The 27,465-nt window shown below is 41.5% G+C and overlaps 1 protein-coding gene across 4 annotated transcripts in view; it reads left to right on the top strand.

Moving 5' to 3' along the window:
- LOC122809357 overlaps window positions 1–27,465 on the top strand; it is a 1,358,270-nt gene that overhangs the window by 1,078,258 nt on the left and 252,547 nt on the right. For 3 of the 4 annotated variants that reach the window (XM_044080823.1, XM_044080796.1, XM_044080804.1), the window contains one exon: window positions 100–1,617. The exons of the other annotated variant lie outside the window; for it this stretch is intronic. In XM_044080823.1, the coding sequence (XP_043936758.1) occupies window positions 100–1,617 (1,518 nt within the window). The remainder of the gene's footprint in view (window positions 1–99; window positions 1,618–27,465) is intronic. 4 annotated transcript variants of the gene reach the window in all.

Raw genomic sequence — 27,465 nt, 5'->3', positions numbered from 1 at the left:
ATCAGTTTTATTTTTTAATGTGTAGATTGTGATTAGAAGTGTTGCTTTCTTAGGTTTTAGTCTGAGCTAAGTTTTCATGGTGATCAATGTCTGTTACAGCCCCCTGCAGAATGACTGGACAAGTGTCAAGGCAGAGAGTTTGGAAGAAATAAAGGTCAGTAGTACTGAGGAGGAAAAGGACAACAGCGGTCATCAGGCAATGTGCACACCTGCAGAGGAGATATCTTGCATCAGCAGTCATCAACCTGAGCAGTCTAAGGTGGAATGCGTAAAAGAGGAAATGTTTAATATGGCAAATGTGACATTACTACAAGTCACTGATGTTATTCAAACAACAGATGTCGGAAAAGTTGTCAGTGATGTACAGCCTGAAACTGTAGAGCAGAATGAGACAAAACTGAGAGAGGACAATGAGGGGTTGGGAGAAGTAAGACAAAGTTCCATTGCGACCTTGGAAAAGGAATTTAAGGGGAAAATCTATGGCAAGTGTTTATCAGATGCCAGTTGTTTACAACGGCACCAGAGAACCCATACAGGGTCGCGTCCTTACGAATGTGAGATGTGTGGCAAGAGCTTCACAGACCTTTCCAAAGTGAAACTTCACCAGAATATTCATGCTGGGAATCGACCTTACCGGTGTGTCGTGTGCAACAAATGTTTCAGGGAGAAATCTCAGCTAAGGAATCACTGGGACATCCACCAGGGAGAGGAGGAACAGCAGAAGATACTCGAAGCAAAATTAGCTGCTGAAAGTGACCCTTCATTCTGTGGGCTTTGCAGGAGGAAGTTTAAGACTAAACTTGACCTTAAACAACATCGTGCTAAACATGTTAAGATTAACCTTATTGGGGAAAAGGTTTATGAATGCTGTGTTTGCATGAAAACGTTCATTTACACCAGGAGCTTGCAGCGTCACTCATTGATTCATATGGGGTTAAAACCTTTTGCCTGCTCAGTGTGTGGCAAACGATTTCAAGAGTCTGCAGGACTTGAGCGTCATTATTTCATTCATGTCAGACAGAGACCTTACAAGTGCTCCATCTGTCATAAACGATTCAGGCGAAACAGGAGTCTGACTGAACACCAGCAGGTTCACAAGGGAGAATCACTTCTTTGGTGTACTGTCTGCCAGAAACGTTTCAAAGACAGTGAGGAACTGCAGGTACATCAAAATCTTCATATTAAAGATGAAGTACTGAAGGCAGAGGTTCAAGAGGACAACGAAGAGTGTTTACAAGAAAAAAGGGAAGATAATAAGCATGATTTACTGAACAGTAATTCTAAACTTGTAGACAGGCAGTCAAATTGGGAATATTCCAAAAACAAAGAAGGCCAGATTGAAGACAGTAAAGATGGCATTCTGGAATCCAGTAACAAACAACTGACTCAAACTACAACTTTTCCAAAGATCTTGCTTTCTGAGGTATCAGCGGTGATCCCCCGTGGAGTGAAGAAGTGTCCCAAATGTGAGAAGTCTTTCCCATCCACTGCAGCTGCCAGAACACATTATCTGACTCACACTGACTACAGACCCTTCAGGTGCAGCCTCTGTGGGAAAGCCTATCGTCAAAAGGGTAATCTGGTACGTCACAGATGTTCCAACGATGCAGAGAGCAGGTATGTTTTCTCATTTTGAAGCTGTTACTGACCTACAAATCACTCTCTTCCTGAAACCCAGATGTGCACAGGATGGTTACAGTGCATTCAGACATTAGTGACATTTAACCACCAGATTAAGAAGTATGGAATTATTTTCTCATTTAGTCAGCAGGAAGTTGTAATGCTGCCCTGCTAAATTGTAGGTCCCTTGATCAAACCTCATGATTATTAAGTATAACTGTCTCTTTTAATCAAAAATAGAGCTTCATGTCCTCTATTATTTTCCACATTACAGAAGGTTATATATTTTTGTTTATTTTTAGTTTAGGACAGCAGTGACCGCAGTTTTCTTCCAAATGCCAGAGATCCCATCTGACCCATTCATTCATTCTTTTTATATTACTGTAGGAGAGCTGAGAGTTGGATATCCAGGCAGCCAAGGGCTGTCACATTGCAGGTCTAGATATCTGCATTATCTTGCTTTAGCCACTCCTTTCTCTTCCAGCTGAGGACAGTCCTCTGAACCACACCCCACAGAGTATGACAACTGGGCCAGCCTAATACCCTAAAGGAATAAAGCCTAACCACAGCCAGGTGACCGGGGTTTAAGTAGTGACTCAAGTATCTGAAGCACTAGCAGGGAAGGATGGGTGTTTTTTCTAAAAAAAATTTTTTTTTTTTTTGTATGGAGAGGCATGGTCCACTGGAGACGAGTAGCCTTCACATGTAAACGGTGAAAGCAGGAAAGAGAGAGAACCAAGAGGTAGGTCATAAATGGAAAAAAAAAATACCAAGGTGAAAGCAGTTAATTGCATGATCCCCCATGATGCCTTTAGGCTCCGTGCTGTCCCCAGCCTTGGAATGTAGATGGTTCAGGATCTGTAATAGAGATTTGTAGTCCTAGCAATGATTGGTGGGCACTAGGGTTAGCCAGAATAAATGAAGTAGAAGGGTAACCTAAAAAAAGTTGTGGCAACAACTGGATTCTGGCTTCCACAGAGGATAATTCTGTGACAGTTAACCCATCCCGAGGCACCCACCACCACCAAAAAGGAAAGATGAACGTCTGCCACCCTGTCTGTCCTCTGGCCAGCTGTTTGGCTCTTGAGTCAAACCAAGTTTCCAGTAGTATAGTTAGATCAAGTTTGTTTTCAGGAGGTAAGGTTTTATTACAGTTTAACTATGTTTGATGTACAGTGGATATACAAAGTGTACACACCCCTGTTAAAATGCCATGTTTTTGTAATATAAAAAAATGAGATCACAACAAATCATTTCAAAACATTTCCCACCTTCAATGTGACCTATAACATACAATTCAATTGGAAAACAAAGAAATCTGTTAGGGGGAAAATATAAAAAATAAAAAACGTACAATAAGCCGGTTGCATAAGTGTGCACACCCTTAAACTAATACTTTGTTGAAGCACCTTTTGATTTAATTACAGTATTCAGTCTTCTTGGGTAGGAATCTATCAGCATGGCACATCTTGACCTGGCAATATTTGCCCATTCTTCCTTGCAAAAGCACACTAAATCTGTCAGATTGTGAGGGCATCTCTTGTGCACAGCCCTCTTCAGGTCACCCCACAGATTTTCTATTGGATTTAGGTCTGGGCTCTGGCTGGGCCATTTCAGAAGTTTAATTTTCTTCTGGTGAAGCCATTCTTTTGTTGATTTGGTCTATGCTTCGGGTCATTGTCATGCTGAAAGGTGAAATTCTTCTTCGTCTTCAGTTTTCTAGCAGACGCATGAAGGTTTTGGGCGAAGAGTGACTGGTATTTGGAACTGCTCATAATTCCCTCCACCTTGACTAAAGCCCCAGTTCCAGCTGAAGAAAAGCAACCTCAAAGCATGATACTGCCACCACCATGCTTTACCATGGGGATGATGTTCTTTTGGTGATGCAAAGTGTTGTTTTTGCACCAAACATACCTTTTGGAATTGTGGCCAAAAAGTTCAACCTTGGTCTCATCAGACCAAAACACATTTTCCCACATGCTTTTGAGAGACTTGATGTATTGTTTTGCAGATTTTAGCTGGGCCTGGATGTTTTTCTGTGTAAGAAAAGGCTTCCGTCTTGCAACCCTACCCCATAGTCCAGACATATGAAGAATACGGGAGATTGTTGTCACATGTAGTACACAACCAGTGCTTACCAGAAATTCCTGCAGCTCCTTCAGTGTTGCTGTAGTTTTCTTGCCAGCCTCCCTGACCAGTTTTCGTCTTGTCTCTTCATCAATTTTGGAGGGACATCCAGTTCTTTGCAACGTCACTGTTGTCCCATATTTTCTCCACTTTTTGATGACTGTCTTCACTGTGTTCCATGGTATATCCAGTGCTGTGGACATGTTTTTGTACTCTTCTCCTGACTGATACCTTTCAACAATGAGATCCCTTTCATGCTTTGTAAGCTCACTGTGAACCATGGCTTTTGCTGAAGTAGGCAACTGAGTAAATGTCAGGAAAATCCTGCTAGGACAGCTGAACTTTATGTGGGGTTAATCAGAGTCTCTTTATTTGATGGCAGATGTGTACCCAAGAAGACTGAATGCTGTAATTAAATCAAAAGGTGCTTCAGCAAAGTATTAGTTTAAGGGTGTGCACACTTATGCAACCAGCTTATTGTATGTTTTTAGATTTTTTATATTTTTTCTCCTAAGAGATTTATTTTTCAATTGAATTGTACAGGTTATAGGCACATTAAAGGGGGGAAAAGTTTTAAAATGATTTATTGTGGTCTCATTTTTGTATATCACAAAAACCTGACATTTTAACAGTGGTGTATATACTTTTTATATCCACTGTATAAAGTAGATCTCTTTTCTTCCAATTTACATACGTCTTCTTGAAGAATTAAAATGTATTTTTTTCTGGGGGGGGGGTGTAATCAGCCATTACCTCATCAGCCTTTATGACTATCCATAGACTCATATTACAGAGTACAAAGAATTAGCCAGATACAATCACTTTAGCTAGCAGATTTAGGATACTCTCTGATACCCAGCCTGTGGGAAGAATAAAGATGCCATGTTGAAGTTTCAAGTAGTTTATTTGGTTAAGGAGGTAGGGAACACTCAGCCATCTACCTACTTAACTGAATAAGCTTCTTGTAATTTCAACAAGGGGTCTTTATTCCTCCCACAGGGAGGGCATCAGAGAGAACATCTACTAGAGTGATTTTATCTGGACTAATCCTTTGTACTCTGGTCACAGGTGGGATACCAGACCTGAATCAAGCTTTCTGGATTATCCTTCCTAGACTCAGATCAGGTACAGTACCATAAGAAACAAAACTACTGCTTCATCTCTATGAGATATCATTGAGTGTTTGTGGGTGCATATGCCCCAGTGTGGAAGATGATGGGAAGGACCACATGAAGGCAAACAAAGGTGTGCATTATAAATATTCTCTAATGTTTGCTTTTCTCCATTGTGCATCACAGAGCCATGCTGAAAATTACCCATGGAGGTGACCACATAGTGGGAAGTCATGTCAGGAGCCATCATCAGTAGCAGGCTTGAATCCTTTGGCAGTCAGAGACCATCATAGTGGTTGTTGTTCTTCATGTCACTTAAGCATATGATATTTTGTATCATTTGAATGGCTCCATTGAATATCCTTCATGCCATAGTTACATTTTTGTTATGTTTGCAGGTGTGGGCATCTTCATTTACCCTTTGGTTCCCATTCTGCTGGTACCCCCTTCATACCTTTCAGATCCAGTTCTCCTGTCTCATCTGCAAAGACAATAAAGTATTTTCCTTTTAAAGACTGTGAATCCATTAATGCAGTGCACTAAATGAGCAGAAAATGTGTTGATGTACATACCAGCAAAACATAAACTTCAATTTATTTAATGTGTCAGGACATGTCATTAATTTTAGATCCACTTTTTTATAACTTAACCTTTAAAATGAAATGCACAGCGGGTCTCAAAGTGTGTCATGAAACGTTTATGGTCAGTGTAACACAAAATGTATGGCTACATGAGTACATCAGCAGCATGGGCTAAACAGTATAATTAATATAAGTTTTAGTACCCAGATGATAGAAATTTTTAGGATTCCTTACATAACATGATCTGTGTATTGGGTATAAGTAGGTTTTCAAGTCAGATGTCAGCACCACCTTCAGGCAAGTCATTGTAACATTAGGGCAGATCGGTAGTAGATATCATTGGATGTAAAAAAAGGTTTCCTGCTTATTTGTATTCTAGGAACACGCAGCTATTTTTTACAAAGAAGGTAATTCTGCTTATCTGTCTGGTAAATCATTAACAAATCTTTAGCAGCACTTTTAGTGTTTGTTATGTGGATGTAAGTGTTACAGTATTTCGAGAGTAGGCAGTTTTGTCTCTTAACTTCAGCGTCTTAAATTTGATAGTGTCTTGTGGGCTGTGTTTATTTGTCTTAATGGGTTTTTACTTTTCTTCTGGGCGGTGTAGTTCCCTCAGTGACCCAAAGGTGGACTGCACAGTTGTCACTAGGTTTACGTTGTGGAGCATTTTTCTTCATGGCTCACCCATCAAGTGATCTTTTGGATCTGTGAAATTTTTTTTTTTTGAAATAGGACGTTTAATGCTATGGGTATAAGATATTTTTTACAGTTGAGCTTGGAAATATGAAATGCTTTTCTGTGTAATATTCTTTTTCAAATGTCTTTGCCTTGTAAATACTACTGTGGATAAAAGTAGGTTACAAAATTTGTATTATTTCTGCCTGAACTATGCTGTTAAGAACAAACCTAGGCTGCCCTTGCATTTCTGTATATCTGTGTTTTGATTTATTTCTGTCCTCGAAATTCTGCCTTTTTCCCATCATGCAAAATGTATCCATCTGTTATTTATATAAGTTCATGTTTATGTTCTTTCGACATTAGTGGCATTGTGGCATCTTTGTAGCTAATATAGTGTTTGCCCACAGAAGATTGTTAAAACTACTGTAATTTTTTGGTTATCTAATATCTGGGTTACAGTGTTTCTTAGAAAACCAAACTCCATGCAAAGCTGAACTTAGTTTTGTTCTATTTAGCTTGTTTTAATTGGGCAGAACTAGTAGGCATAAAGTACTAAAGTACTTCCACAGTCTCATTTTCTATAATATGTAACTCTGAAACTTTTTTGTAGTTATTAAGCTGTTTAAGAGTTAAACATTATAAAAAGTGAGACTGCGGGAAGTAAATGTAGGATTCCAAATGTAGCTTGTTTGCACTGTGTTGCATGGACACTAAATAGTCCTGCACATTTCTGTAAAAACGTAAAAGTAGTCTAAAAAGAGGCCAGTGGAACTTAAACAATGACCTTGGAAGACAGAAAAAAGATAACATGGTGTGTTTTACATGAAATATGAAAAGTCCAAACACTGTAAATTATTTTGAAAACTTTAAACTTTGTACATTTTTTCATTGTACTGAATTTATCATCAGACAGACATTTGTGTACTATTTCCAGATTTCATTGTCATTTCCTGACTAAGAAGGGCTGATCAGACTATGAGGTCTTTGGTGAGTCTGAAATGTCTACAGTCATTCAACATCAAAGTGACACGGAATACGGTATGATGTAGTCCTGCTGAAGAACAGCTCCCTGGAAAGATTTCTGCACTTAGGGAGATTGCAGTTATGCAGGACAGTGTTTCACCCTTACAGGATTATTTCTTCTTTGCCTGATATTGTGTAACCATTGATTTAGTATCTATATGCGAGTGTGTGTATGTGTGTGTGTGTGTAGAGAAGGAGAGAGCGAGAGAGAGATGCAGAAAAAGGGGGATTTTGTGGAATGAAGTCCTCCAAAAAATGTTTTTGATGGCACAATTTCAGAGAGTTTCCATTGGGTGCTTTGCTTACTGTGAGTTCTCCTTCAAGAATTTATGGTGGATTTGGTGAACAAACTTTTTGGATCACAAACTGGTTCAGTTTGTGTGATTCTTGTTCTAAATTGATGAGCTTTCCTCCTTAAAAAAATGATTACTGGCTACAGCATGTGAATCAGGTCCTAAGCAACTTTGTGTTGGTATAGCTCTGCTAAGGACCATAACACTAGATGTTCATCTCAATATTCATTGTTGCAGTCCTCACATGTGAGATTCCTGCTTCCAGGTATCCTAGTTTATAGAGCGTTACAGTGCCCAGGGATTTGCCCAGGGTCCACAAACCAGGATGCAAGGACATCGGTGGTATAAGGTTGTGCCGTGCTAAGATCTTTCTGACTCTGAAGTACTGCATACCACATATTCCACTACATTATCACTGCATCAGTCAATGTGCTTCCAGGAGCCAGAGAAGATTTTCTTATTGTAGTCTTTCCTGGTGTTTATGGTAGCTAAGGTGGGATTTTGACAGAAGTTTGGATACAGAGTATTTATTAAGGTCAACAACTGTACTGTCTTTTGTATACAGATACCCCACAAAGATGTTTTGCGTTGCTCCAAACACTACTGCATTGTGTTGATTTTACTCTGAGGACACTCTGAAGAAGACATCAGTATGTTCAAGAGTTTGCAGCCAAAAGAAGGTTGCATGCATGGTTACATACTGTCATGGGGCTATTCAAGGCCTCTGGGAACCTCCCACTTAAAAAGAAACAAGAGACACAGAGAGAAGTTTAGTGAGACTGAGGGCATCCAGTGCCTCCAGGCATTGAGAGGAACTTCTGCAACCCCCATCCTCAAAGTCTGTCTTTTCTAACACCTCTGGCATAACCTCTGTTGAGGCCACCATGCCATCAGTGTTCTTCCTGCATTGACTTATCTGCCATGCCTCCCGAGACCAAAGGCCCTTCTGCTTTAGATCCTGGAATTCTTGTCCCAGAATGGAAAGATGGGTTTCTAGTTTGCAGTGAGATTTCTAGGGACTGGATTGAAGTCTCAACCTCCACCCCACCACCACCACAACCTGAGACTTCAAAGGTGGTTGTAACTGAAGTTCAGACACAAGATATTGAAGACCAAAGCAATGTCTGCGACCGTACCTCAGCCTAGATTAGGCAGTGGGTCAGCCCCCTCCACTTCCCTGGCTTCTACTGATTCAGCGGTTCAGCTGGCTGAGATTTTCATGTCTTTCCTGAAATCCTAAAAAGGGCAGAATTAAAAGTACCAGAGAGGTATGGGGCACATTATAAAAACAGAAGTGTGGAACCTCCACCCAAGGATTCTGACTCACATTATTCAGAAGGAGATAAACTTGCTTATGTTAGCTAGATCCCTTCTGTTGAGGCTTACATAGGATCATAGGAGGCTATCGACTGTGAGGTAATTTCAAGCCTAGCCATTTCATCCCAATGTCATGCCACAAAAATGTTAGTTAATACCCAAGATTGCATTTAGTAATGACTGCCCATGTCCAGGGGGGTTGTGGGCACTATTCCTGTTAAGAATTTATGGTGGCCCATCCACTCATCCAGGTTCCTTTTGAACAGTGTCGTACAGATGCTGTGTTTCACATGAATAGGTAGCCTATTCCAAATATGTGGCAGTTGCTGGGAGATAAATCTGTCCCTCCAGCATGTCCTATTTAAGTTGCAGGCCATATTTAGGTCCCTGGAATGAGTGGCCCTAGTTCTGTTTGATTTACAGATATGTAGTAAGTCCATTAGGTTTGGGTCTGAGATTGCTCTGTAAGCCAGGCATAAGTTTCCCCTAAGAAGTCTATATGATGCAGATTAAAGACAGGGACTTTAGTCGATCTGTGTACGGTATATCCTGGAGTCCCTTGATCTTCTTTCTTAGAAACCTCTTAGGTCTCTCCAATTGCTGCAGGTCCTTTGTATGGTACATGCCGAACGGGGCTTTATACAAAGTTATGGGCCAGATTAGTGCAGAGTATAGGAGTGTTATAGTATAGGGGGGTTATAAACTTTTGCTCTCGAGACGATGCCTTTACTAATCAAGTGTGCTACATAGACAGCCTTCCTTACTACAGTAGACATGTGGTGGTCAAAGTTAAGGTTGTGGTCAACTTGTGAGCCCAAGTCCCTTACCATTTTGTGGGTACTTAGGGAATTGTTGTTGATTTGATAGTGTGAAGGAACATTGTTTGTGCCAAAGGGGAATGATGATGCATTTCATTGCATTCAGTCTGAGACCGTGGCTAAGACACCAGTCTTTGGTCTGTGTAAGAACCTCCTGGAGTATACTGACACCATATGGGGATTCAGTAATTGCACCCAGTTTGCAGTCTGCAAACCTGGTCTGCCACAACCCCTTAGTTTTGACCAGAACTTCTGAAAAGTATATACCAAACAGTAGGAGGCCCAGCACTGACCCCGTGGCACCCCACTGGTAACAGATCTGCTGGTTGATGTGGAGTTGCCCACTTTGATAGTGTGTGCCCAGTTTATGAGCCAGTTAGCAACCTATCTTATAACAAAGGGGTTTACATTCAGTTTGCTAAGTTTATTGATAATGTCTAAGTGTGGGATTGTGTCAAAAGCCTTTGCCAAGTCAAGGTATGCTATGTGCACAGATTTGCCCTCATCAGTGGCCCTGATCACATTTTCAAAAAAAAAAAACACAAGTTTTAACAGGCAAGATCTGCCATTGATGAAGCCGAATTGGGTAGGATCCAGAGTTTGGACTGGAGGTCACCTATTTCTTTATTTATGAGGTCCATAATCATACATTCCATGGTCTTACATATGAGGCTGGTTGGGTTTGTGGGGCTTTAATTTCCCAGGTCTATTGCTAGGCCACCTTTGTGGAGGGGAATAACTGTTGCTGTTCTCCATTCCACAGGAACAAAGCCTGTGATTAGACTACGATTGAAAAGGGTACTTAATGGTGATGCTAGTTCATGTTTTAGCCTGTTTAGAAGACAGCCTAGGATGCCGTCTGATCCCTTAGCGGCTGTGTTTTTTTTGCCTTGGACAAGGTTTCGATGACTTGTTCTTCAGAAATGTAGGGTGTGGGGGTTAGGGTAAGGTTTTTGATAGATTTGGAGGGGATGGGGTGTGAAATTTTCATCAAACCTGTCCGCTAGCAGGTTTGCTATCTCTGTGGGGTCAGTGTGTGTGATACCGTTGGTCACTAGTTCTGCACATGATTGGGTCCTACCTTTTAAGCTACATACATAGCTGTAAAAGGCCTTATGGAAATCCTTGGCTGTGCTAGCTAAGTTTTTCTCAAAGAGGCCCTTAGAGTTTTTGGCAAATTGTCTTATTTGCCTGTTGAGGCTGAGGAGTGCTTTTCCATTGTTGGGGTCTTGCCTTTATTTTCACGGACAGCAACTTTTTGTGTTTGTTGATGCTGGATGTCTACCATGGCGATGCTGGATGTCTACCATGGCGGCTTGTTTTTACTTGGGGTTCTGGCTTTGATTCTTTCTGGTACAGCCCAGTCTAGACACTTAAACAAGTGATTGCACAGGGCTTTAGTGTAGTTACCACTTCCAGCTGAGGGTGGAGCTCAGAATGTATTTGTACATTCACCTAGGAGGGTATAGTTTGCCTGAGTGAATTTTTTAGTCTGATTTATCCCTTTGTGAGTTCTGGAGTTAGTGTCAGCTTGAAGGTGACTGATTTGTGGTCAGATTTAACTAATGAGGGTCCAACAGTTGCTGTAGTGCATCCATTTGATATGTTACTGAGGACCAAATGTAGTATGTTTGTTCCTCTTGTTGGGGTATGAACAGTTTGTTCCAGGGCATTTAAGTTAACAAAGTCAAGTTAAGAGCTAACGGGTTCAGGCTAGTGTAGGTTTCCCAGCTGATGGTGGGATAATTGAAATCCATAATCAAGAGTGTTTGGTAATTTCTGGATTGTCTCCAGTTTGGTCAAGTAGGCTTTGTGTGTGCCATGACCCATGGACGGGGATCTATAACTGGCTATGACTTGAAAGGGGGTCTTAACCTCTGTGACATGAACTTGGAATAACTCCATGGAGTTGTCCAGTCTAACTAGACAGGAGGTGAATCTATCTCTAATACAGGTTGAAACACCGCTTACTTTGGTTCTCACGTTCATTTTGTAGTCTGAAGGTGTGGAAGGCATTATAGCCTTGCAAGGCTGGGGTACTCTCTGAGGCATTGAACCAGGTTTCTGTGACTGCACAGACATGTACATCTTCCAGTGATACAAGTGCTTCCAGGGTGTGCAGTTTTTGGTTTAAGCACCTAGCGTTTAGCAGCATGATTTTGTTATGATTGGCATATTTTGCATCTGTAAGTTTCTTTTCGAGAATTTGCCTAAAAAAGGCACTATGGGGGAGACAAGAGCCTTTGCCAGCAGCCAAAGGCCTAGAGGTGCCAGTTGCAAACCGTCTCTGGCAAATTAGCAAGGTTTGTCGACCATGGCTTCCCAGGCTGACAGGAACTGCATCCACTTTGAATGACACCAAAAACTAAGCCAGTTACTGAAATCGATAATTTTTTGTTTATATTGTGGTATTGTTCTAGGTGAGGGTAGTATGCTGCTGAAGGCTAGGGACATACCTACCTAGGGCATGTACTTAGCTCAGTCATGTCTCTCTTCATATAGTCCAATGAGATACATTTCAGGTCGTTCATTCCAACGTGAGCTATGACAGAGTCATAATGGTATTTGTTGCTGAGACACCTGAGTGCATGAATGATCTGACAAATCGTGGCACCAGACAGGCAGCTGACTGTAAATTTCTCCTTGCTCAACCTGGGTGAGTGGAACATCTGTGTGTCTCACTATTGAGTCTCAGATGAGTAGAACATTTGATTTTTGAGTTTTACACCTTACGAGCTTGGTAGGTGAGGCACTGGTTTTGCTATGTGTCATGTATGCTGTGGGAGCTGTGTTAGTTGTAGCAGTCTTGTGTTTTGGAGGTCTCTGGTGTCTTGGTAGGTTTTTTGAGAAAACCTTTGCATATGTTGATTTCTGTGTTGGATGCGTACTATGTGTATGAGTAGTGGTACTGTGTGCATGTGTAGTGGTGGGTGCATTGACAGCATCTTCCGTGTCACTGTTTTGAGTGTGAGAGAGCATGGATTCAAGATTACTGGTGTAGACACATCTCTCACTCTGTACTAGAGTGAGTTATTAATAGAGGGTTGTCGGTGTATACAAGGCAATTGCTACACTGCCTCAAGAGACTCAAGTCAACAAGGTTAGCCGGAGAAGCTAGGGTGGTCCAACTGTCCATAATGCTATGTTGAAGACTGTTGTCACTTGGGGGGGCTTTTCAGGATTGATCAAGGAGGAGCTCAGTGGATGGATATTTCTGCCTGTTTTTTTGTTTTATGTTTTTTTATTTGTAATTTAATAGGTTTCAGCTCACTAGCAGTATTTCTGTGACTGGAAAAGTACCAAGGATGAGGGCTACACTAATGTGCTATGGCTGCAGCTAAGGAAAACCTGTTGAATTAATCTGACTGGCTATGGTGCACAATTGTGCAGCAGTGAGTGATGCTTCACAATGTGCAAACAAGCAGAAACCTGCTCAAATGCAGGGCTTAAATACCAGAAGCTACAAACTTCAAAAAGATCAAACCATAAACTGGGATTATCACATCTATCTTTGAGTAATTTTGTTGATCTGTTCCCTCTTTTATACTCTAACAGTGACACTTGTCTTAATTGCTTTATAGTTTTCTATATCCGATACTTCCATGATGATATTTGATTTATCCCCTTCCTTTCCCTTACTACCCTGTGTTCTTGTGGTAGAATTTTATCTGTTATTAATTTAGCTGCACAGTAATATGTCTTGTCTACTTCTGATATATCACATGGATCTCTATGGACAGTCCTAATTACTGTGTTTATTTATTTTATCAAACTTCTGACTTTTGGGGTTTTATTGATCTTCTGCAGTCTGTCTTTCATTGATCTGAATATGTCGATCTCTATTAAATCAAGCAACTCTTCTCTTAGCACATTTTCTTCTAAACTGAGGGCACTTTTTTTCTCCATTTCCTGCGGGCATTCTATAGAAAGTTCTGTAACATCTTCCTGTGGCACATTCTCTTTAATTTCATCCTGTGTCATCTGTTGCTCTGTCACTTGGGAACTCACTGGTCTATCACTCCTCAGCATTGACTGAGTCAGAGTTGCCACAGTTTCCTGTTCCTTCCCTTGCTGTCCATCTTCAAGTGAACATTTATACTGGTTTCCTGGGGAAGGCTCCAAGATATCTTCATATGGCAACTGACCAGTTGCTTCCCATTCCACTGTTTTTTCCCTTAATTTGGATATCTGTTGCTCTATCCTGCTTGGTGCTTTCTGAGTTAGATTTTCTACACTGAATCCTTCCCTTCGCAGGTACTCCATAATCTCAGTTTCTATTTAACTTCTCCATTACTGATCTTCTTTCCTACTTTTCCTCTGTCTTCTTATTTTTGTATTGTAAAGTTTTCCATGTCACGATTCCTTTGCCTGTATTTCTCTTCAAGTATATCTGGTGCTGCTGTTTTTGTATTGATTAGTTTTGCTTTCTGCTTTGTAAATATTACACCATGTTAAATCTCTTTCTTGTCCATATTTCTTCTTCAGATGTCTCTTGATCTTCCTGTTTCTCTTTACTTTGGGGACTCGTTCCGTCATGCTGTGATGTAACCTGTGTTAGACCTTCTACACCAAATCCTTTACTTCGCAAGCTTTCCATAACTTCAACTTCTGTTTTTTTACCTTCGACTTTACTAGCCTTCTTTTCTACATTCCCTCTTTGTGATATTATTTTTTATTGTAAAATTTTCCATAGCTGGATGCCTTTGCCTGTATTTCTCTTCAAATATTGGGGCTGCCTTTTTTGTATCGAGTAATTTGGCTTTCAATTTTGCATAAATATTGCACCATATCAAAGCTCTCTTTCTTTCCCATGTCCATATTTCTTTTTTATACTTTTCAAAAGTCTCTGGGTTTTGTTTATATTTTTGCACTTCCTCAGATGCTTCTTTTTCCAAACAGATCAAAGTTTCTGGGTCTATATAATGTTTTTCACAAATCTGTTGTATTAATGAACCCAAATTTTTATTTGAGGCTTCTGACCATTTTTCTTGTGGAAGTATTTTTTCCTCTAATTTCTTTATTAATTTTTTTTGTATATCCTGTGTCTGGGAATTCTGGGCTTTTTGTATAATGGATCCAAAAAAAATGTCACCAAGAAGGAAACCATCCACATCCACAAACCATCACCAGCAAAAAAACTGTAGAAGCAGTGCCAGTGGTTTGTTGTTTTCCTTAGTAAAGAGAGTGGTTGTCTAGCAGCTTTGCATATTGTGGTTAACTCCTTCTTGGTGCCATTTCTTTTGGATTTATTGTTTTTTTTTTTTTTTTGGTCGGCACTGCTTCTACAGTTTTTTGGCTCTTTTTGCATAATAGTAACAATACATAATTTCTTTCGTATCCTCAATAGTTCACTTTGTCATCTTTATGGCTGTCCTTTCGCCTGTCAGTTTTTGTGATTTTTGTGGACTGTTACTTCCTTCTACAACAGGGGGGCCATCCTCCCCCTGAGCCTGGCCTGGTCCCGCCCCATTGTAGGAATGTTTTCATATTTTGAGGATTCTACACTGTCATTTTTTTCCAGTCCTGGCACCATGCGCCTACCAGGAATGGGCAAATACTATTCTGTATGGTTGTTTTATTTTCCTTAAAGATTTGCATTCAAAATCCTGTTCTGTCTTTATTTCTTGACCTTCCCCCGCTTTACAATCATCCCTTTCCACTTTGAATTAAAACATTTTGCTTGTGTTATGTCTATGAGCCCTAAATGTGTAGCTCTAAAATATCTTTTCAAATGACGCAGTCCTAAACCACCTTATTATGTTGGGAGGGGCAATTTATCCTACTTAACTTTTGCTTCTTCCCTTCAACTCTTTATTAATTATTGAACCCATTTTCTCTTCTGGTTGATTAAAATATGTCTGACCCATATATAAAACTAAAGGGACTAAAATATTTTCACTACTGGTATCTTACTATCCATATCCATAAACAAGAATTTCCATTTTTTCACTTTTTGTATATATAATTTACGGTTATAGCCTTTGTTTTATCTTCATTAATTTTGTATCCCAAAAAGACTTGAAACTCTCTCAAAATATTCCACTGCATAAAGGTGGCAACTCTACCGAGCTTACTAATTACAGGCCTATTGCCATTCTTTCACCTGTCTCCAAAATACTAGAAAAATGTATTCACTCCCAGCTTCTACACTACCTTCTCACCAGTAACCTCCTATCAAACACACAACATGATTTTCGCCCTCACCACAGCACTACAACCGCCCTCCTCTGGTTTACTAACATAATAAATGAACACAGAAATCAGAATAAATATGTCTCGTCCATCTTTCTAGATCTCTCAAAGGCATTCAGCACAGTTTCACACCAAAAACTGCTGTCAGAACTGGCCACATTACATCTCAGTCATTCTTCCCTAGCTTGGTTCCACAGCTATCTAACTAAATGCCAGCAGGCTGTTAGATGGCAACTGGAGCCATCATCGTTGCTCCCTGTTAACCTAGGAGTTCCACAAGGCTCCATATTAGACCCCTACTTTTTACCATCTTCAGAAATCAACTCCATAAGTCCACATTTCTCACCTTTGTCATCCAATATGCAGCTGACTCTACCCTGATATGCTCCGCCCCCTCTCTTGACACAACTACAGGCTATAACACAACAATCCTTCCTAGAAGCAGAATCCTGGCTAACTAACACTAACCTCATACTGAACCCAAAAAAGACCAAACTCATGCTCTTTCTCCCCACCAGAACACCCAATCCCTCAGCTAATTTTCAAATCCACTCCTCCAACAACAGAATTATAAAACCAGCTCACATACCAAATTACTAGGTGTCACAATTGATAGCAAATTAAAATTCAACCTATACCTCTCTCCAACCATTAAAAAAACATACATCAAACTAGGCTGTCTTTACCAAATTAATCCTTTCCTAACTAGTCATTCTAGACTAAGCATCGCCAGGACTCATCTCTTATCTACTGTTCTCTATGCTTCTCCCATCTTTCCAAATATTAACAAAACTGACCTTACCAAACTTGAATCAGCTTACAGTAAAACAGCCAAGTTTGCCACTAGCTCCCCATATAGGTCCTACCACTGCTCTGCCCTACAAGAAATAAATTGGCTAGAATTCCCACAACTAACCTATACCCAACTTGTCTTTACTTACCAACTAATATACCAGACAAACAGAACCCCAACCCTACAACAATTACTCCAACTATATACCAACACTGGGCAACTCCTATCCTGGCACAAAACACTACTCCATGTATCCAAAAGCAACAACAAAGCCGGGGACGCCCTCTACTCCCACCACATTTCTAAACTTTGGAACTCAGTCCCTCAACACATTCTAAATGCTACCAGCCTACACCATTTCAAAACTCTGCTCAAAGACCACCTCACTAACAACTGGCTCTACTCCTACACCAAGCCAGGCTAATACCACATAAGCCCACATTAAATTTCATCTCCTAAATTTTATACTCTCCATTAATCCCACTTGTTAGCACCACCTATCAGCTACCTACAATAAGAGTATAATTTGATAATTTCTTTTTTTTTTTTTGTAAGGGTATACATATGTACACATATTAAATGATCTACTAAAGATGGACCCCTGCCCTCAAAAAAAAAAAAATGTATATATATATATATATATATATATATATATATATATATATATATATGGGTCCATGTCATATGGTCGACTGTTCATTTGACCTAAATGTCATTTGGTCGACAGTTCATTTGATCGACAAGCATTTGCCCCCTTCCCCAATTTTGTGCGACCCTGGAGTTGATATATATAGTTAGGGGGGGGTGGGGGGTGTGGGGGGCGAAGCCCCCCACCCATAATTTTTGTCGATCAAATGAACTGTCGACCAAATGACATTTAGGTCAAATGAACAGTCGACCATATGACATGGACCCATATATATATATATATGACTTTACTATATTTTATTAACTTTCTCCTTTGTATATTATACTTTCTTTATTGTCTCTAGATATTTCAGTTAAGTTCTATGTAAAACCGACACTGTACCTGTCAATGTTGTTCTTGTTTTATTGGAACTTTTCTGCCCAGGCCTCCATTGAAAATGGGCTCACACCCAGATGGACTATCCCGGTCAACAAATGTAAAATAAATAAATAAAATATCCTTGTCTGGATTTATCGGGTTTTCTTGATTACCATACCAGTCATATCTTTGAATTTCTGGATTCTTTATTTTCTTTGCCAGTGGCACTAATAAATCAAGTTGCCAAGGGGGGAGAGGATACCCCGACTGGTACCTCTGTTCAGACACAACTTAGAGAGGAACTCTTCCACTTTAATTCTTGCCTCCAATACTTCTTATGTCTTCCTAATTATCAGTATTATTGTTTCAGAGAATGCAAACATTTCCATTAAGTTTGACTGGTCTAATATGATATGCACGGTCATGGAAAGAATTATCATCAACCAGATAAAAACAAAGGATATCTTCCAACACTGAACCCACCCCAGTTCAGTTTCATCAAGGGCAGGTGATGCCTAGTAAACATGGTGGACTTCTTCAAGAAGTTCACTAGAGCTGTGGAAGAGGACAAAACAGTGCATACTGCCTACCTCAACCTGGAAAGGGTATATGACACAGTACCTTCTTCTGGTATTATAGACAAACTCACAAATTTAGGCATAAATCTGTATGTCACCCAGTGGATATCCAAATGGCTCATGGATAAGATACATGAAATTTGGATGGCGGAATCCACCTCCACTGTGACCTTGTTACTAGTGATGTCCCACAGGGATTGGTATTGGGACCTTTCCTGTTCAGAATATACTTCTCTGAAGTCAAGGCAAATGTAGAGGGCCTTTAGCTGACTAAACCAATTTTGGTGACGACTGCAAACTGTACACATTCATTGAATTCCCCAAAAATGTATATATCCTCCAGGAGGGTCTGACACAGACTAATAACTGATGCCAAAATCTTGGCCTAAAACTCAGTGTAAAAGAATGCATAATTATACCCTTTGGGAAGATGACCACCCCTGCAAATTACAACATTGATACCATTCCCCCAAGAGTAGACCCAATGGTAAGGAACTTGAGAACTCAGGTTGATAGTGATCTGAACTTTGATCACCGTGTGTCCATGGGGTGAGAAAGTCCTCGTACATGGCACAACCTATAAGTAGGGGCATGGCATCCAGATCTAAGGAGATCATAGTCCCACTGTATTGAGCCCTCGTAGACCAATAATAGAGTACCGTGCACCATTCAGCATGTACCTTACCAGGCATTTTCAACAGCTGGAGCAGCCACAGAGGTTCCTCACTAAAAGAATGCATAGACATAACATGTCTTATGTGGACCGCCTCAAAGCCCTGATGTTCTTTGTGTTTCACTGTTGCAGTCATTACATTTGGGTTATCTACTTGCAGGTAGCCCTCAGTCGGCCTGATTAACAAAGTCTTGGGTCATGCGTCAGTTGCTGTCCCTTCTTCCATGACGTCAGGTCGTCAGGGGTATAAAACATGCAGCTGATGCCATTACATCAGTCTTTCTTGCTGTGCGGTGCCCAAAGCAGAAGCAGTTCACAAGTGTCGGTCGGCCAACTTCTGAAATTTTCTTTTTCAAGTTTCAGAACCAAAATCTTCAACTAAAAGCTAACTACCCCATTGGGGAAACTTTTTCTTGCTCTTAACCAATGTCAATAAAAGTAAATAATTGCATTACTTGTGGAAAGCAAATACCTCATAAAGATTTTCATTCGTACTGTATTCCTTGCCTAGGCCCAGACCATGACGTACCTCGCTGTCAGTTTTGTGCCAACCACGAACTATCCGTCGTCGGTATATTTACGCTTCTAAATATTTTGGTGCCCGACTACCGACATTCTGAAAAAACGCAAAGATAAAGACAGAGACAGGCCGCCTAGGTCCAAAGCTGCCGACGACTCTTCTCCTAAGCCAGTCGCCAGTTTGCCGGTACTCAGTGAGGTGCTTTCGCAGCCCCTGATACCCGCTACTTCTGATTTGCAGGCCTCTACTGAGACCCATTGGGAGTCCGGTATGCCGCGAGATGCTTCAACTGTGGAACCTGCGGATGTCTCTACCTTGGATGGGTCTGGAGCCGCTGTGCAGGCACCGTCTTCTGAGGGTGCACTCAGGCCTACTGACTTGCGTATTAAACCGATGGAATCTTCTTCTTCAAGGCCTAAATCTCCAACTATGCCTAAAAAACTGATGGTCAGACTGCATGGTCAGGCCTCTATGCCTAAAAAACAGATGATAAGAATGGGTGAAGACCTTATTACTTTAATCAGGGAAAGCCAGCCTTCCCCTCTAAGAGACCTAGGACTAAGTTTATTTATGAAACTTCCGACCATAATTCTGAATTTTCTGTTTACTCTGATGACCAGGATTTACCCTTATCTATCCATGAAGATTCTGATGCTGAGGACTCCATTCCCTCTGCCCCCCCCCCTCCAGAGGATTTCTCTTGTGGTGAAACCTTGCATACTCTCAGGGAGCATTTTCGTTGGGAAAGTCAGGATTTCTCTGATTCTAAAAAGAGGCTTAGGGATTTCTTACTCCTGCCCCAGGACAGGCCTTTAGCCAAACCTCCTGTACTAGACACTGTTGATGATGCATTTGCAGAATATAGCTTGGCCCCTGACTCTCTACCTCCTGCACCCAGGAAACCTGAGAGATATTACAGGGTCCCTGACTCTCACAAGTTCCTTTTCAAAAATCCTACTGCGGATACTGAGACCATTTCACAGGGGCCCAAGGGCATTAAAGCTACTACTGCCAAAAATCCTACCCCCTCTGATAGAGACTCCAGGGATAGATGGGGTAAGAAGGTATACACTTCTGCAACTTTGGCCATTAGGGCCTTAAACTGCCAGTTTCATATGTTGAAGTATCAGCAGCATATTATTGGATTGCTTAAACAGAAAATGATGTTGTTTCCTGATTGTGCTGAGAAAAAGGATTTACAGGATTTACTGCATTCAGCTGAACAGGTTGGAAAGCATACTTTACAATGTGGCTTTGACTCTCTAGAGGCATCTTGCAGGGCTGCTGTAACTGGGTCTATACTTAGAAGGCATGCTTGGCTTAAGGAGCAATCCCTACCAGATCATGTTAAAGCAAAATTACCGGATGCTCCACTAAACCAGAACTGCCTGTTTGGCAACAAGGCAGAAGAAGTTCTTAAAAAGATGGAAGAAAAATGTAAATCTATGCTAACTGTTAAAAGATTTTTTACAAGTACAACCTCCAAGATTTAGCAGGCATTAGCCTTCCAAGAATTGGTCCTTTCCTGCCTCTTCCAGACCTTCTCAGTCCAAATACAGATCGAGCAGAGCTCCCAGGCTGCTGTCCCAGGGTACACACAGGACTAAGCAGTGGAGGGCTTCCACTTCCAAATCTGGGAGTAATAAGACTCCCCCTATGGTAAACTGTCTCAATGACTTCCTTTTAAAATTTCCAAGCACTTATCCAACTGACTGCCCCTTTGGGGGAAAGACTGCTCTTCATGCAAAGAACTGGGAACTCATTACCCAGGACAAATGGGTTTTAAATATAGTGTCCCAGGGATACAGATTTCACTTCCACACGTTGCCAACACCAAGCGGGTGGCCAGACCTACCCCCAAATCAGTGAGCAGAGGCCCAAAAACAAGTACTTTCTCTCTTAAGCATGGGGGCTATTCATTTGGTACCAGAAGAGGAAAAGGGACAAGGTTTCTACTCGAGACTTTTCCTGGTACCCAGAAAAGACAATTCATGGTGTCCTGTCCTGGACCTGTCTACTCTAAACACGTTTTTGGAGATTCCAAAATTCAAGATGTTGACTCTTCACCAGTTGCTTCCTATGCTAGGCAAAGATGCCTGGTTGGCAACATTAGATTTAAAAGAAGCATACCAGCACATCCCAATCAGGGAATCTTGCAGAAGATACCTATGCTTCAAAGCAGGCTACACGCACTGTCAGTTCTCTGCACTGCCCTTTGGCTTATCTACTGTGCCCAGGGTATTCACAAAGTGCCTAGCTCCAGTTATTGCATTTTGCAGGCAAAGAAATATTCAAATATACCCATACCTGGATGATTGTCTAATTCAGGCGGAAAGCCAGGACATACTTTTGAATCATCTGGCCTTTGTACAAAGGGTTCTAACTTGTCTGGGGTACACCATAAACAAAAAGAAATCAAACCTGGTACCCTGTCAACTAATTATATTCCTGGGAGCAAGCTTGAATACAACTTCCCAGATGGCTTTCCTCATGCCAGAGAAACAAATTCATTTGACAACTTACTTCAAACATGTGGCCACAAAAACCCTGCTATCTGCACGACAAATACTGCAAGCCTTGGGGTTCATGGCATCCTGCATTCTTCTAATTCCATATGCAAGACTGCATATGAGAAAACTACAGTGGTATCTAAAAAGCCTATGTTGTCAACATTCTCAGGATCTAGAAGCAATGATTTCTATCATACCTTGCCTACGCCTAGAGTTCCTTTGGTGGGCAGAGGCCTGCCACCAAAACAAGGGACTACCTTTAACACCACCCCCTGCTACCCAAACCCTAACAACAGATGCATCAGACTATGTTAGCTGTACAGAATGCGCTGACAGCCTTCAAGGACTACATTCTTCCAGGACAACTAATGGTAAGATGGACAACACCACTGTTATGTGGTACATAAACAAGCAGGGGGATACACATTCTTACCCCCTCTGCAGACTAGCCATGGCATTATGGAACACAGCCTTGAGCTACCAAGTGCACCTACAAGCTCAATTCCTGCCAGGAAAATTAAATACACTGGCAGACGGACTAAGCAGAAACCTCATGGACCCACATGAGTGGAAACTGGAACCGAGGATTTTCAACATGTTGACAAACAAATGGAGGACCCCAGCTATAGACCTATTTTCCCTACCCCAGAACTACCGATTGGACAAATTTTGCACATGGACTCCCCACAAACAAGCCTGGAAAGTGGATACTCTGTCCTTCAGCTGGAAAAAACTGTCAGTGTATGCCTTCCCCCCTCTGCCTCTGCTCTCCAAAATACTACTAAAAATCAAACAGGACAAACCAAGGATGATTTTGATTGCTCCAGACTGGCCACGCCAACACTGGTACGCCCTCCTGTGCAGTGTGTTACGGTTATCCCCATGGCACCTGCCTCAGACACCTTCCCTGTTGTCTCAGCAGGAGAACCAGATTCTGCACCCTCAGCTTCTAACACTGAACCTAGCAGCCTGGATAATTACCTAATCTCTCCTTTACCATCCCTCAGTAAACGTGCGATGGATATCATTTTAGAGGCAAGGCGGCCTAGTACTAAAAATTTTATGCTGAAAAATGGAAAATATTCTGTGCCTGGAACCATTCTCAAGGGATGAGCAAAGCAGCGCCCAATTTACCTCAGATTTTACAATACTTAACTGAGATGCTTCACAAGGGCCTGTCTTTTTCCTCCATCAAAATTCACGCCTCAGCCATTTCAGCTCATTATAACACAGAACATCCCCTCTTTTCTCATCCACTGCTCAAGCAGTTCCTCAGAGGGGCCAAAAATTTGAGACCACCCAGGAGAGCTCCAACTCCAGCCTGGGACCTTAACTTTGTTTTGGAAAAACTCACTGTACCTCCTTTCAAGCCAGCTGCTACTGCAGACTTAAAATTTATTTCTTGGAAAAAGCTTTCCTTTTAGCAATCACTTCAGCAAGAAGGGTATCTGAATTACAGGCCCTTATGGCAGTGGAGCCTTTCATCATCTTTCATGCGGACAGGGTGTCCCTCAGAAACAACTCGCCCTTCATGTCCAAGGTGGTATCCAGTTTGGCTCTTAATCAGTCCATTCATTTGCCAACCTTCTTTCCCAATCCACAGAACAAAGGGGAATGGATACTGCATTCCTTAGATGTGCACAGACAACTTAGATTCTACTTGGACATGACTAAACCTCAAAGGAAATCTGAACAACTGCTGGTGGCATTTGCTGCAGGGGCAGAAGGGAAGGCTATTTCAAAGCAAACCATTTTTAAATGGATAGGCCATTGCATTCATTTCTGCTATAAGCACAATGAAAAACCTATCCCACAAGGGATCAGACCTCACTCCACCAGGGCTGCGTCTACCTCTACAGCCTTTCTCAGAGGTGTTCCTACCAGGGATATTCTAGAAGCTGCTACCTGGAGTTCAGTTCATACTTTCACCAAGCATTATCACTTACCAATTTTCTCTAAATCCAGAGCTGGCTTTGCCACTGCAGACTTGCAGGGCCTTATAGCTGGTCCTAATGCTATCTAAATTCCTCCTCCCAACCATAGCTTTGGGAATCTACCCAAATGAAACACAAAGAACATAGTACAGTTGTGTACACTTACCATAAATGTAGATGTTCGAGTGTATTCACTGTTGCAGTCCTGTTTACCCTCCCTCCAGCCCCCTAACTTCTTTTGGCTATACCTCTACTTTCCTTTACTATGCTTAAAAGCTTTTTGGTGTATTTGCTTTTTGTTGGAGGTATATCATTGTATTTTTATATTTAATTGCTTCCCATTAGGGGGGCACCTGACATCTGGGGCAAGAAAAACTGATATAATGGCGACAGCTGCATGTTTTATACCCCTGATGACCTGACGTCTTGGAAGAAGGGACAGCAACTGATGCAGGACCCAAGACTTTGTTAATCAGGCCGATTGAGGGCTACCTGCAAACAGATAACCCAAATGTAATGACTGCAACAGTGAATACACTCGAACATCTACATTTATGGTAAGTGTACTCAGCTGTACTTTCCTGTACTTGGTCTCATACAGACTACTGAAAGGTGATCTATGCCTAATCCAGCCCTGATGCATCTGCTATACAGTCGTAAAACAAACAACACTAGAACTACACGATCTAAGGATCTGAACCTTATCTGTGACATAAACAAAACATGTTGGAGGGAAAGGTATGTGTCTCAGAGATTAACCCTTCTGTGGAAAAACTCCCCATTCATGTGAAGCAGAACCCCTCCCTAAGCCTATTTAAATGCAGTATGGATCAATGAATGGGATATCACAAATTCACCTCGGATTGTCACCTGTGTCCCTTATGGGCAGTGGCAGCTTGTAGATGCAGTAAGGTACAGGCATATACCAAAGCCCTTCTAGTCCGTGGACATTGATAATTGGAAAAGTCTTTGCATGAATGGCTAGGTTTAAAAAGGCTTTAGGGCCGTTAGCCTAGTATTTTCCTATGATCTTGTGATTCACTTTGTGGCTCCCGACATAGGCTAGAGCATTGCCAGAAGGGCAGACTCTTGTAAGGAAAAGATATAAAGTGAGTAGCTGTCCAGGAAATAGAGTATGTATATGTTACTTCATTACTGTCTGTTCTTTTTCTTCCTTCTCTCTTAGCTAAGACACAGTTCTGAGTCGCAAAGTATTTGCTGATAACGTCTGTCTTTCTTCTTTTATCCCTGTTGGACTTGCCCAAATGGCTAGTCTACTTGCACCCATTTGGCCCATTCATTCTGCAGGTGTGATGACCAAGCATTTCCAGCCCAGACAAGATTAATATATCCCATTTGTCTCTGCATGAGAAACCCATTCTGTACATGCTTATCTGACAATGAAGAGCATCGGGTGGTAGGGACCAGGCCAGCTTGCTGGACCTGCAGGGTGATCTACCCAGCTCCAGTAGAACGACCTCTTTCCCCTTCAGTGACTTTCTAAGCTCTGCTGCATGTTGCCATCACAAGGAGCAAACATGCAGATGGTAAATCCCTGTAGTACATGCCCCTGCACAATGGCAGCACCTTGTGCCAATGCTGCACAGATGTAGCAACCAGTTTGTCTGCTAAGTGGCATCCAAGTGGCAAGTCCCCTTCATTCACCCTGTATGTGAGCCAGCAGTGGACACTCACTTCCATTCCACCCAAGACAGCTAGTTCAGATTCGCAAGCCACTTCTGGAACCCAGATCCCATATGCCATAGGCAGGGTTTCATCCATCTACACCACTTATTTAGATTGACAACATGTCTCTTTTTAATATTTATGTGATCAGGCTGTCCTTTTCACACATAACATTAGATGCATGTGCACGTTTTAACCCAGCATGTTATTCCCTTGACAATCCTAACTTCTTTCATGAACCAGGAATCCAGGACACCAGTTAGAAAATGTAGAAAGAATCCATTTTTATTTTGACCAACAGTTTTAGCGCTTTCATCTCGTTGTAGAGACTTCATCAGAAACCTGGTTCATTTGGATTTATTTACTAACTTCTTTCATAACAGAAAAGAGAGAGTTAATGCAATCATGAAACCCCTCAACTGTCTTAATGATGATTCTTTATGTCTTCTCCAGTTGCACCAGATGACCTGTCAGTATGTTACAGAACAGTGTATATTATTCTATAACTGGTCTGGCAATAACTGTATTCAGATGGATAGCTACCTCCTTGGCATGTTTTTCAATCCCAGGAGGGGATCAGGTGGGCAGATGAATGTACATTGTGGACATTAGCAACTCTGATTATTAAATGAAAGGTCACAATCTAAAAGGACTTCAAGGTCTTTAACTATTTTTCAACTTTTATTTATTGTCCATTAGCAGTGTGGTGCTGCGGTAGTGTTGTCGCCTCACAGCAAGACGTTGTGCCGTTCAATTATCAGCTAGAACATCTTCTGTGTGGAAACATGCGTGAATGGACGTACCTTCATTGAAGGTTGTGCATCAGGGCTGGCAAACTTGGCACATAAAAAAAAAATCTACTGCCAATCATTAGCGGACCGGAGTTCCACTGTGGCGACCCCTTACCGGGAAAAGCCGAAAGACACAAACAAGCAGTGTGTATGGCTGTTTTTTTCCAAAATCCATATTTTATTTTATTTTTTTTTTTACATTGAAGGTAAGGCCATTTCTTCTACACCATTTGTGTGTAATATTCAGTGCCAATGGAATGGTTATGGTGCCAGCACAATAAAGGACAACACTTCCAAGTTTGGAGTCATCTGCATATCTGTTGAACCAGATGTTTGTCAGTTTTAAAGTATTAGAAAAAGATGCTGAAAAAGGGTGGCCGCTATGGTGCAGCGGTTAGTGTTGCTGCCTCACAGCAAGAGGTTCTCCAGTTCGATCCCCAGCTGGGGTCGGCATGTCCTCCCTGTGGTTGCATGAGTTTCCTCCAGGTGCTCCAGTTTCCTCCCACATCCCAAAGACAGTGTGTAGGTGGACTGGATACTCTAAATTGGCCCTAAGCATGAGTATGTGCATGTGTGTGCCTTCCATGGAAGGTTGGGCACCAGGCTGGCAACTCGACACTGTAAAACTCCACTGCCAATCATGAGTGGACAGGTGCTCCGCTGTGGCAACCCCTAACCGGGAAAAGCCAAAAGAAGAAGAAGAAAAAGATGCTGAAAAGGAGTGACTGTAGGAAACGGACTTGAGATAGTCACTGGTAAGGATAGGATTTCTCTTTTTCTTGCCCATTGGGTGTGACCATGTTCATAGGTTCATAGGTTCATACTAGGCTATCTGCCCGAGGGCATTTACAAGCCTAGCCCATAGTTTTGTGGCTTACGCCACCCCTTTAGTATGGGGAACTATACCCATTATTTTGCTGTGCCTCTGTCGAGCAGTGACACTGAGGTAATCCCTGGGGTATATCTGCGATCTCCCATCCATTGGTCAAGATTTCTCTTGAACAAGGCCAGCGAGGTGCTCTGCCTCACATATACCAGGATTTTATTCCACAGCATAGGGAGTCTTTGGGTGATGAATCTATCCCTCCAGCACGTCCTATTAATGTAGCCTTTTGTGAACCCAAGTTATTATACATTAGTTTTCCATTAGATACTTTATTTTATTTTTGACTTCTTTGTGGGATATAGTGTTGAATGCTTTAGCCAAGTTGAA

This window comes from Protopterus annectens, chromosome 1.part1 (assembly GCF_019279795.1).
Source record: "Protopterus annectens isolate FY-2018-M chromosome 1.part1, PAN1.0, whole genome shotgun sequence".
NCBI classification, from domain to species: Eukaryota; Metazoa; Chordata; order Ceratodontiformes; family Protopteridae; genus Protopterus; species Protopterus annectens.
This window is presented reverse-complemented; position numbering and strand designations above follow the sequence as displayed.